At 40.6% G+C, this 13,399-nt stretch overlaps 1 protein-coding gene across 2 annotated transcripts in view; it reads right to left on the bottom strand.

Moving 5' to 3' along the window:
• Nucleotides 1–13,399, bottom strand: part of LOC307121082 (complement C3-like) — a 54,792-nt gene that overhangs the window by 22,620 nt on the left and 18,773 nt on the right. For both annotated transcript variants that reach the window (XM_079808493.1, XM_079808494.1), the window contains exons 17-25: nucleotides 12,686–12,748; nucleotides 12,080–12,554; nucleotides 11,916–12,001; nucleotides 9,028–9,167; nucleotides 8,735–8,944; nucleotides 8,531–8,597; nucleotides 1,605–1,691; nucleotides 1,289–1,492; nucleotides 1,129–1,204 (exon numbers count right to left, since the gene is read on the bottom strand). In XM_079808493.1, coding sequence (XP_079664619.1) covers nucleotides 1,129–1,204; nucleotides 1,289–1,492; nucleotides 1,605–1,691; nucleotides 8,531–8,597; nucleotides 8,735–8,944; nucleotides 9,028–9,167; nucleotides 11,916–12,001; nucleotides 12,080–12,554; nucleotides 12,686–12,748 — 1,408 coding nt within the window. The remainder of the gene's footprint in view (nucleotides 1–1,128; nucleotides 1,205–1,288; nucleotides 1,493–1,604; nucleotides 1,692–8,530; nucleotides 8,598–8,734; nucleotides 8,945–9,027; nucleotides 9,168–11,915; nucleotides 12,002–12,079; nucleotides 12,555–12,685; nucleotides 12,749–13,399) is intronic.

Here is a 13,399-nt window from a genome sequence, read left to right as displayed (position 1 = left end):
TATAAAATCTCGCAAAGGTGTTGGGTGTAGCAACACCGCGAGTGGAGAGAGCTCTCACTCCAAGTGGACATGGCACACCTTGTGCCTGATACGCCCAGAAAATGGCATCCACAATCCAGTGGGCCATTCTCAGTTTGGAGACAGCCTTCCCCTTTTGCTCACCTCAAAGCAGACAAAGAGCTGTGCAGATCGTCTGAAAATCTGGGTTCGATCCAGATATACACGCAAAGCGCACACTGCACACAACAGAGACAAGGCTGGATTACCTCAGGGCCAATAGCACAGCCAGCAACTCTAGGCAGTTGATTTGCCAACGCAGTTGATTTGCCACCTGAAAGCATAAGCCCGCCCTCCAATGCAGCAAGCAATAACTCATCATCTCTGCGAGCCCCAAATTGAGCAATGTCAAGAGACACAACACCGAGTGATGCAGCATCAAACTCATCCAGAATCTCAATCAGAGCAACTGAGTACGCTGGAGAATAGGAGGTTTGCAGGGATTTACCCGGCAAAAGCACTGCCCTTTCACCCCCCCAGAGGTAGAAGGACCAGGATGGGAAGCAAATGAGAAGGCTCTCTGTCTTTTAAAGAAATAAGAGAGCCACAACCGCAACAACTCTGATGGTCAGTGAGAGCATAAGCCACCCACAAACACTGCCTCAGAGTGGAAACACCGCAATCATGCCCATCACCTGCATTCACTGGGACAAGGATGGAAAGGCATAAAAAGATGTGAATAGCCGTTTTGGCAGGCTGGTGAAGCACCCTGAGGAACACTTTTGCACTTATCCGTGCACTATGAAAGGACCGCCGGACGTGCCATATTTCCAGCAGCGACGAGGTGATTGGAATGCTTCTCTCGGTTCCCAGATGAGACGCACTGCTTTGGCTACGAAGAACAAAGCTGAAGTGCACTTGCATGCTGGACGGCTTATATACCCGTATGTACAGGGTGTGGCCTGGCATGCAAGGCGATTTCATTGGCCTTTTCTGATATTCTCAGAGCTGACTGGGGCTCCCAAGAGCAAACCCCATTTGACCAACAGAAAGGGAAATAAAGACACATGAACTCTGATGGGAAATGTTCAATATAGTGCTGTAGTTTGAGCGATGTGCTGGCATGAATACCATGTGCTGGTGCCTTCTTTGGCATAGGGAGGGTACGAGTCATCCGCTTTCCGATAATGAAGTTGATTTTCATAACCTATAAATAAAAATAGAATATAAATAATTTATATTAATCATATCTGAAAGAATGCAGGTCATCCCTATTTGTGTCTCATCGCACCTTTTTGTATGTATTTGATGGCCTCTTCTCTGCGATTTATTCCCACAGCCTCCCAGTTTGCACTGCGGTCCAAGTAATGGGCTGCAATGAGGGGCAGTGTGATTCTGGCCAGGTTCTGCTCCACACACCCGCCGGGCATGCGGATCAGTGCTGCCAGCGAGTCCTCCTTAATGGAGTTATCAATGCTGTCTGCCATCAAATCACCTAACAGATCAGTACAAATCTGGGAAATTAATGTCCATAATGTAATTGAGTTTTAATGCTATTTTATAATATTATGAATATTATATTATTATGAATAATATAAATGTCAAACCTCTGACATTGACAAATGTCTCCGGCAGAGATCTAGGTACAACGGCGTCCAGCTGCATCTTCTCCACTTCTATCATCTGTCTCCCAGCTGAGATGAAGGAAATATTATCATTTATTATAACAAAAATGTATAAATGAAAGCATATAATTACATTTAAATTAATAATGTAACATATACTTTTCATGCATGTGAGGATTTGAAGAGAACGGGAAATTCTTAGTGCATTACAGTTAATTATTTATGGGATATATTGTAAATTAATTCAGGAGAACAGAACACAAATGCACAGTGTATATTTTTTCATACTGTTACAGCGGAAAACAAATGTAAAAAAAAAAAACGCAGCAACTGAAAAGAGCTCTTGCCATAGATATTCTTGTCATACCATGTCACATTAAAATACCAAGCGTTACATTATTCTCCTGATGTCTATGTAACGAATGTAGCAATTATGGACGCAGACATAGTTAAGGAATCTTCTAAATGATTCGATTAAATTAACATCCCCTTCACAAAGCCCAATTCAGCTCCAGACCCCAGGAAATCGACCATCGATCACGAGAGAGATGGGGGCTCGATTCTGCCCGGGGCTACTAGCTGTTGATAACTTCCTATGGACTCATGACCAAACTCAGTTAGAGAGGACAGAGGACTCGTTGTGTTCACAAGACAAAGAAACAACCAGATCTGTCTTTTGCAATGACCGGTAAATGAACTCCACGACACAGCTAAAACTCCAAGCAAGCTCACAGAAACTATTACATACTGATTACATAACAAATTACTGATTATTGGACTTTCGTTCAAATAGCCTTCGACATAGCTTGTTAGTGTGTTTACAACTGATACACGTGACTATTATGCATGTACATTACTCCCAATTCATGCAATTATGTAACTATTGAATGAGTGGATGAAAAAGCATCGTGTTTGATACCGGTGTGTTCGTATGGGTATAATCCAACAGATGAGCTGAATGAAATCTTTATAGAATTGATCATGTCCTTATAGCAAGAAATTAGGTCTAAATTTACTCTCTGCTTAAGAGCAGGAAACTAAATTCTATAGATAACCCAATTTTGTGGGAGGGGTGGAGACACAGTCACCCCTGAAGCCTAATTGGCCAGAACCCATCCAGGGGATGGGCAAATGTTTGAGTTTAATCTCAGAACACGAACGAAGAGTTCAGTTCTGTACAGTTCAGAGTTTCGGTTCAGTTCACGTTCTGTTCTGTTCAAGTCAGCTCAAGTTCGGTTCCAGTTCGGTTCGAGCTGGTTCGCGGCCTGTTCGCAGTTCAGAGATGAGCTAAGTCCTAGCAGTTTGACCAGAGTGAGTTCTGAACGGAGAGCTCCCAGGAGACGATCTGACGATCGTGGCAGACCAAGATTAGAGAAAATGACCTGACCTTCAGCGAATCAAAGATCCGGGAAAACCCCTGTCCAGCCAGGAAAAGGGGATCCCCTTGTCAGACGACACACGAGACAAAAACGCAAGTAATGCCTCTTGATTCCGAGCTGAACTGGTGCATTAGATCAAATGTAATAACCCTGCCTAAAGGCCTGTACACACCGGGACGAATATCGCGCGCGCTTATCGCCAGCGTTTTTCGTGCCGTTTTTCGGCGCGTCTTGAGTGTTCACACCCAAGCGATTTTTACTGGCGCTGCGCCGAGTGAACGTGCACATTCAGTCGATGCGCTCCCGGTACACAAGATGGTGCTGCGGCACTTTAAGCCTCTGACACTCGCTTGTCACACAAAGGAGAAGAGAGACAGTATTTACGTGCTTGCCAAAACCATAGACATATTATGTATATGGACAAAACCACTCACACACTTTTTGCTAACTGGCAAGCAGCATTAGCAGTTCATCTTCTTCTTTGTCTACTTACTACTTCTTCGTCGTATCAATGTGTGCTCGGCAAGACCGTTTTGCGCTTGAGCGCCACCAAGTCGTGTTTTACTGTCACTTCAGCAGCTCCAGGCACGTGAACAAAAGCCCCGATCTCATTGGTCGGACAGTTTTTTACGCGCCGCGTCAAAATAAAAAAACGAACCCGAGGCGTTTTTTTTAAAATGACGCTTTTACGCCTGGCGTTTTGCGCGTCGGTGTGAACACTCATATTGGCGCCCATTGTTTAGTCCCGAGGCGTTAAACGTCGGCGATAAACGCGTGCGAAAATCGTCCCGGTGTGAACAGGCCTTTAGAAACGATAGGTTAAATTACTGATCAATGGTTTCTTCAGGTCATGTTTCATAAATGCATAGATTGCTTAGGATTTCATAATTTCTCTCTCTTAGAATTTATTCTTTCCTCACCTTCTTCCTTTCTGCAACGTGTGAATGTGCGAGTGCGTGTGTTTATGTTAGATATTAGTTTGATGTGTTAGAGTAATCAATAAAGTTCCGTTTGTATTCAAAGATAATTGTTCTTGTGTTATGTGCTTATCAATTTAATGTCTTGAACTGCCGATCTAAGTTACCTGGCTGTTAAATAGTGTTTCACTATGGTTCGGATATTAATATCCGCTGCAGAGTTGATATTTACGGCCCGTTCAAATGAACACTGGAAGAGTCATTTGCTCGGCTGTAAAATAGACTCTCAAAATTCCCTATATGAATTCATCAATTCATTCATTTGATCTAAATATACATGTTTCCCTTTAACAGAGCCCCTTTTAAGTTCTTACATATCGGTGGACGAATAAGTTAAGGTGTAAACATTAATTCTGAATTATTTATAAATTATAGTGTCATTCGAGTCTTTCATTTTAATTCAGTTCCTCGTTCAGTTATTATTTTATCTGACTCCTAGTCGCTACATCTGAAAATAGAACATGACGGAAATTTTACAGCTCAGTCAAACTGACAGATAAAGATTATTTGAAGCGCAACCGTATGATTAGAAATTATTTGTTTCAGTATTTTTAAGTGGAATTTTAACCAGAAGTGCCTCCCATAATCTAAAACGCAGTAGGCTCATTAGGAAAAAGGTGGGTATGGATAAAAGAATAGAGGGTATGCACATGACGTCACCTTCAGCTGGAGTGACTGCGGTTACGCCACATTGAGTGGCAAAACACCTGAGAGGCAGCATTGGTTTACAGCGTGAATGCCGCGAAAAACACACAAAACAAGGCCCGACGCCAGAGGGGGGGGTCGGGGGAGGCTTGGCCACGGACCCCATGGACATCCCTGTGCCCCCCTCCGGACCGAGGGAGATGGACTTGATAATAGCGTGTCATTTTCGCACTCAAACCACTGCCCAGGCAGTGCACTGGCACTCAGGATTTACTGCTTCGGCTTATTGCTTTTAGAGGGAAAAGCTGCCCAACACTGCTGATCTAGGATCTGTAATCCACTGTAAGAAATTGTAATAATAGCATCTTATTAGCGAAAAAGATTTGACAAAAGAGCCAGTGCGTTTCTGTATTTGCACTCCTCAAATGATTAAATTTCCAACGTGTTTCACCTTCGGTGAGTAATGTAGCCAATCACAGACATGTTTATTGATTTCTAAAAATGCAATGGCCAATCACAGGTGTTGAAGTTAGAATCCACTCACCGCTCTAGTTGTTGTCCAGTTCTGCACACGCGCTAATCCTCTCAAATAAAGTTTAGACATGTGAATAAGAGATTCATTGTTTCATCAGCTTCATTGATTCATATTTAGACTCTGTTTGGACAGGCTTGAGGAACATTACCAACTACAGTCACCATCCCCCTGTTCTGTAGAGAATTAACAACTGGGTGAGGATCTGAATGCATTCTACTGCAGGTTTGAAAAGCCCAGTCTCACACCTGCTCTGATCTGCACTTCACACTTCTCTCAGCTAAACTGACCCAGCTCTCCATGCCATCCTCAATCTGTCAGTGGATCTCCAGCTTCCTGACAGACCGGCAGCAGCAAGTGAGACTGGGGAAACTCACATCCAGGACTCTCACTACCAGCACTGGCGCCCCCCAGGGGTGTGTTCTCTCCCCACTGCTCTTCTCCCTGTACACCAATGACTGCACTTCTAAAGACCCCTCTGTGAAGCTCCTGAAATTTGCAGACGACACCACTGTCATCGGCCTCATCCAAAACGGTGATGAGTCTGCTTACAGGCTGGATGTTGAACAGCTGGCTGTCTGGTGCAGTTATAACAACCTTGAGCTCAACACGCTCAAAACGGTGGAGATGATCGTGGACTTCAGGAGGAACAGCCCAGCACTCCCCCCACTCACCATCATGAACAGCACTGTGGAAGCAGTGGAGTCATTCAGGTTACTGGGCACTACCATCTCTCAGGACCTGAATGCTGCTGAATGGCTCCATTGTGAAAAAGTCCCAGCAGAGACTGTACTTCCTTCGTCAGCTGAGGAAGTTCAACCTCCCACAGGAACTGCTGATTCAGTTCTACTCGGCTGTCATTGAGTCGGTTTTATGCACTTCCATCACTGTCTGATTTGGTTCAGCTATCAAATCTGACATTAGGAGACTACAACGCACAATCCGGACTGCAGAAAGGATTATTGGTGCCCCCCTGCCAACCCTCCAGGACCTGTACTCTTCCAGAGTGAGGAAGAGAGCAGGGAAAATCATCACAGACTCCACTCACCCTGGACACCTCCTGTTTGAACTAGGGCTGCAACAACGAATCGATAAAATCGATAAAAATCGATTATTAAAAGAGTTGGCAACGAATTTCATTATCGATTCGTTGTGTCGTGCGACTATTATGCCTGTCAATAAGACGCGGATATGTTTGAGTATAAAAAAAGCACGGTTGAGCGCAAAGCAGAGTGGAAGCGGGCGAGCCGTGCTGTACCCGTTGTGTACGCAGCAGAAAAGCAAACCGAGCCAAGCGTACCAGTCGAAAAGCGCCATTAATAAATCGAAAAAGTGTGTTAATTGCAGCAAAAGCGACGCGACATGGCATGGGAGCACCACGGTGGGGATTCAGCACCTAAAACGAAAACATCTTGGAGTCCTTGATGAGGAGGAAGGGAGTTCAACAGCAGGGGAACATCAATGCTGCCTTCACGTTCTCTCAGAATTATCATAAATACGAGTTTCCTAGGTAAACATTGCACATGAACGCCCTCACATTTTGAAACTTGAATGCAATGCGCTCGTAATCACGACTTCAGAAGTCGAAATCATCAAATTTCAGATTGCACGTGAAGGCAGCAAGTGTCACACTGGCATAAAGTTGGTTTGACGTTGGACGTTCGATATTCGCAAATTTAGGGAGTGTCTCTAAAGTTACTTACGACATTGGTATACACGTTTCTAACTTCAATAGCATTTGAACAGAATGACTTGCAGTATCCAAACCAACTGTAAAGTGTTCATCTAAGTGTTAGCTATGATGCACACCTTTTACATTTTTGATAATTATTCATATAAACGGTCAAATCATGTCTTAATATTGATGCTTTTCACTACTAAAAAAGATTTATAGATTTATTGTAGCAACCTGTGCACTTCCTGAAGATTTTTTGCACTGTGAATTTGCACTGTCAGTTCTGTTTTTGAATAAAGGATTGGAAATTAATGGGTTTTTTTATCCGATTCATCGAAGAAATAATCGACAGATTAATCAATTATTAAAATAATCGTTAGTTGCAGCCCTAGTTTGAACTGTTACCATCAGGACGGCGACTCCGATCACTGGCCACTAGAACATCTAGGCAGAGGAACAGTTAGAATTTGTATTACGATGTTCTTGTTGTGTTTGTATTGTATATGTGCCCTGGAAGCTTCAGCACCAAGAAAAAATCCTTGTGTGTGCAAGCACACTTGGCAATAAAGCTCTTTCTGATTCTGATAACGGAACTTTGTGAGATCGCATTCATTGAATGAGTGACAGCTTTTAGTGATTATAAAGGGAGCACTATTTGCACGCTGTCTAGGCGATATAAAAAAATATTAATAGGCCTATAATATATTCAGAATCTGAATAAAACTTTTGTTTTCCATTCTTGACAAGCGGCCACATACACACTTTAATACATAGACCCATATCCGCATATACATGCGGGATTCATTCTCGAAATTGTGATGACTGACAGTGATATTTATGTATTGAAATCAGGCTCATATAAATGTCAGGAAAACACGATTCCTGGCTGCATGTCAATATTCATGGATCACTGGATCTTTGCCAAGAGCACTATATCTTGTCCAACTACAGGTGTAAGAACTCAAGGACCTAGCAATGCAGTCTGCCTTTACAATAAAAAAAATGGGTTCTGAAGAGCTCAGTGAATTCAAGCGTGGTACTGTGATAGGATGCCATCTCAAGTCAGCTTGATATTCCACGGTCAACTGTAAGTCAATTATTGGAAAGTGGAAGAGTTTGATACAGCAGAAACTCAGCCATGAAATCGAAGACCACCGCAAAAAGTCACAGAGTGGGGTCACTGAGGCGCATTGTGCATAAAAGTTGCCAACGCTCTGCTCCTTTAATAGCTGAAGAGTTCCAAACTTCCACTGGCATTAATATCAGCACAAAAACTGTGCGGCGGAGCTTCGTGGAATGGGTTTCCAAGGCAGAGCAGACAGCCTCACATCACTGAGTACAATGCCAAGCGTCGAATGGAGTGGTGTAAAGCACACCGGCACTGGACTCTGGAGCAGTGGAAGCTGTTATATCTGCAAACGGCAGACCAACTCCATATTAATGTGTATGTATTAAGCATGTAATGTCATTACAGTCCTTGTTGGTGAAATAGTCAGGTGTCCCAATACTTTTGTCCATGTAGAGGAAATATAGTTCAGGCATAAAGACACATTTATACCGTGTAAAACTGCTTCAGTAAAAAAAAATAAAAAAGTAAAACGTGTGGTATTACAAAGGCAAGAATTTAAGTTAAAAATGTGTTTTTTTGTGTTATCGTTGCATTGATCATGAATAATCTCATGATTTCTAACCAGTCTTACCACTGTCTCCTTTCTCAGTGGGGTTCAACACAAAACTCCTCACTTTAATTGTCTGGATGCCTTCTACCTAAAACACAAGATATAGAACCATGTGCCACATAGTTGCTAAAAATATATACAATTTATGAACATATCTAATATAAAATATGTTCAATATTACATGTGTGAGACCCGAGACAGAGCAGGTTTTAGTAGCACACTTACTACCACACGTAGATTCTTCCTCACTGCATCTTGCCCCATGAAGGAGGCTGCAATGGCTGTGACCTGTAGGGGGAGCTCTCCTGTTTTAAGGGGGATGATAGTGTATGTAATGAGCTTGGAGGAGCTGGCCTGAACCGAAACCTGCTGTCTGTGGGGTTCGCTAAATGCCACACTACACATGTCCTCGGTCTTATCCAGGATGACCATTACCTGCAAACAGACACATTGTTCAGGTCAGTCACAGACGTTACAGTGGTAGTGTGGTAATTGTTTGATGATGGTGTGAATCTAACCGTCAATGCTGAGTTCCTGTAGTTGTGGACCACAGCTTTGATTTGCACATGTTCATTTCTGGACACTGAGTGAGGCAACCGCAGGTCTATGAAGAACGACTTCGACGCCCGCACGTTATAAGGTTCAGCCACACAGAAACCTGCAAGAAGTTCAAAAACCTCATCTCATTTTCAGGGACATTTTCACGTTCATTCTCAAAAATATCTGACATGTAGCATTAAAAGCTAAATAATAATTATTAAAATATGCATAAATCATATGAAGAAATGCTTGACAAAGCTAAATAATAAGTATTAAAATATTAATAATTCATATGCAGAAATGCTCTACATGTAGAATTAAAAGCATAAAAATAGAAATAAAATAAATATTAATAATACATTTGATATGTAAGATTAAAAGCTAAATCGTAATTCCTAAATGTACAAATAATTATTGAAATATTCAGAATTCATTTTCAGTAATGCATTACATGTAGCATAAACTGTAAATATTTATTAATAAAATATTCTTAATAATTTGACATGTAGCAAAAAATTATTCAAATTTTTATAATTCATATAAAGAAATTATTGATGTGTAGCATTAAAAACTAAATAGCTATTAATAAAATATTTGTAAATTATATGCAGAAATGCTTGACGTAAAATTAAAAGAGAAATCATTATAAAATATTCATAATAATTTTATGTGTAGCATTAAAAGTTAAAGTTATTATTAAAATATTCATAATTGATAACAAAATACTTTATGTAGAATTAAAAGCTAAATCTTCATATCAATTTATATAAAGAAATTCCTGACATGAAGCATTAAATGTTAAATATTAAAATATTAGTAATTCACATGCAGAAATATTTACATGTATTAAAGCTAAATTATTATTAAAATATTCAGAATAATGCAGAACTGCTTGCCATGTAGCTTTAAGAGCTAAATATTAGTTATTAAAATATTCATAGTTCATAAGAAATCCTTGACATGTAGCATTAAAAGCTAAATAACCATTAATAAAAATATTTGTAATTCATAAGCAGAAATGTTTGACATGTAGTATTAAAAGCTAAATAATTATTAATAAAATATTCATAATACATTTGATATGCAGCAATAAAAGCCAAATAATAATTATTAAAATAGTCAGAATATATATGAAGAAATACTTGGCATGTAGCGTTAAAAGCGAAATAATACGTTTTTAAATATTCTTAATTTGTATGCAGAAATTCTTGGCATGTAGCATTAAAAGTTACTATATTCACAATTCATATGCAAAACGCTTGACATGTATATGCTGAATATGCTGAAACAGTATTGTTTAGCATTTAATGCTACATATCAAGTAGTTATTATTATTATTATTAAAATATCCAAAATTCATATGCAGAGAATGCTTGTCTTGTAGCATTAAAAGCTTATTATTATTATATTCCAAATTCATGTGCAGAAATGCTTGATGTAGCATTAAACGCTGAATAATTATGATTTATAATCAACATTCATATCTTTTCATTCTAATTATTAGCTATCACTGTGGCAGATATAAAACCATATAAATTCGATACTGTTTGTCAGTTATTAGACAATTAAACATAAAACAAATAACAAACATATATGGGCTGATTTCTATGCTTTCTTTTTTAATTCTGCTGTATTGTTTGGCTACACTAAAAATTTAATTAATTCTGCTGTCAGTGGCTTTAAAGGGGTGATGAATTGAGGAATCAACTTTCCCTTGAGCTTTTGATATACAAAAGGTCATGGTAATATAAGAATATCCTGTAAGTTTCAGAGCTTAAAACTTCCTTGTTAGTCAAAGAAAAGCTTTTATTGACACCAGGCCCAGCAAACGCTCGATCTCAGAATGTGCCAGGCTATGACGTCAGACCACTAACATAACGTGCCACTAACATAACACAGGCCTACATGGCGCTAAACCGGATAGAATTTCTAAACATACCGCATAAGCTTAATTCGGATTCCAATATTATGAATGCATGGATGAAGTTTATCTTTAATGAATATCCAGCTCACGTGGGGAAGACTTTGCGCGTTTGTTCCTTCATTTCTGATTATGGATTTGATTGTAAACAAGAAACTGGATTTGAAGACAGGATTAGATTACATGAACGAATGAAGCAACACACTAATGTGAGTAAAACATGTTTTTTATTTGTGATAGTATTGCATTGTTACAGATCGTTTGGTATAGATCTATTGATTGTGTACGTGTCTAACAGAACATACCTTAGCACGCTGTCAAAGGCTGAAGAATCCTTTATTTGTGGTTCTTGATGTGCGTTCACTCTCTTGACTTGATATTTGAAGGAAAAATACAAAGCGCGGAAGTTTTGATCATGCAGTCTGTAACGTACTCGGCGCGTGATGCACGGTTCGCGCTTATATCCACTGATCGGGCGGGCCAAGTAATAAAAAAATATCATTCTAATCAATCGCGGGTGGATGAGAGATAAATCATTGCGTTTGTTTGATAAGGACATTTTGTGAGCCCTGTGGGACGAATTATTCCGGTTGCCGTTTTCCCACATGCTTCAAAACAATCCCTCACGGTGTACTCGCGGGGAGCCGAAGCTCATTAAATATGCAAATCTTATCCAATCCTAGCCGTGGACCTTTACTTCCAAGTCTTCAGTGCGGCACGCCCATCAAAACCGAGCGTGCAGGAGAGAGCATCAAAACCAGGGCAGAAAATAGCCTATTACTTATTCATTATGATGTTTTTGAATGTAAAAACCAACGAAAGTCATAAGTTGACCTCAGACAACAGTATAACATTTTTTAAAAAGCCAGTTCATGACACCTTTAAACACTTAAAAGAGCTCTGCCCAGACAGACAGATTGTTCGGACAAGAACAGGGCTGTTTACCCGTCTCAGGTGAGGCACTGATGGCTAAAAACCCCCACTGAGTGATACTGTCAGGAAGAACGGTGTCCACTGGAAATACAGCCAGCCTGGAATAAAAGCAGAGACACATCCATCAATGAACATGATAAAAGTGGAACTTCACTGAGTCAAAGTCAAACTCTTACCCATCAGACTTGGGCACGCTGGGCAGTCTAATGTCAGTCCACAGCCACGACTCATAGAACTTGGTGCGCACGTAAATGTCTTCTATATCAGCTAAATCCTCTTCATCAAACTCTTGCTCCTTGTCCTCCTCCTCCTCCTCCTCCTCTTCATCATAACTGTCCTCACGTGCTCCAATGACAGGTGCAATGGCGAGGGCTGCAGTTTCTACCCTGCTGAACGATGGTAAAACAAACCTGGCATGTCCACTATGAAGCATAGGTAAAATAAGGGTGGGTGGAGGGGTGGTCGTCGGAGGCCTGGTAACGACACCAAGCTCCTCCCCTCTGTACTCTGCGCAACAGCGGAGGAAAGCTAACACGCAGCTCCAGTCCTCAGTGATGTAGAGGGAGCGACGGTAGCACGAATAGGGCATGGGAATCTCCCTCATGCCGTCCACACAACATCTCTGCAGGAGCTCATCAGAATATACCTTCTCTGAGAGAAAATGATGTGTTTAGACAGGGTGACCTAGCGCATTAGCCTAGCACATTAGCTCCACTTCTTTAACAAACTGTAACATTCCAAACTTTTAAAAGATTTTGGATGCACTGATGGCACTGACTCACCCAGCTGTTCTCTGAGCTGCAGTTTGGAAGCAGAACGTCGTCTCCTAGATCTACTGGAGCAATCTATTCCAAACAAACCAAAGAAAATACACTCATAAAAATAAAGGTTCTTTATTGGCATCGCCGGTTCTATGTAAGAACCTTTAACATCCATGGAACCTTTCCATTTCACAAAAGGTTCTTTATAGTGGAATTTTTATTTTATTTATCCCATCAGTTACTCATCCAAGCCATCCTAGGTACATATGACTTTCTTCTTTCAGCCAAACACAATCGAAGTTATATTAAAGATATCCTGGCTCTTCCAAGCATTATAATGGGAGTGAATGGTACCCTCAAAAAAGTGCATCCATAAATCATAAAAGTAATCCATACGGCTCCAGGGGGCTAACAAAGGCCTTCTGAAGCGAAGCAATGCATTTTTGTAAGAAAAATATCCATATTTATAACTTTATAAACTATAATCACTGGCTTCCGGTAACGGCCGTATGCGAGTCTAGTTCCAGGGGAAGAGTGACCTCTGACCCGACATATGATGTAGGAGTAGCATAAACTTAGGTGAGAATAGACGCTTCTTGCAGTTCAAACAATAGTGCTGGACAACAACCTCAAGCTCCTCTGACATTTCTCTTTAAAAATTCTCATTTTAGACTTATAATTCATGACCGGTGTTTTATTTTACTCTATCCTCTGCGCTTCCGAGTTCATCTCTAC

Source organism: Gobio gobio, assembly GCF_949357685.1.
Source record: "Gobio gobio genome assembly, chromosome: 24".
Classification (NCBI taxonomy): Eukaryota; Metazoa; Chordata; class Actinopteri; order Cypriniformes; family Gobionidae; genus Gobio; species Gobio gobio.
The sequence above is the reverse complement of the archived record's forward strand: the minus strand, read 5'-3'. Positions and strand labels throughout refer to the sequence as shown.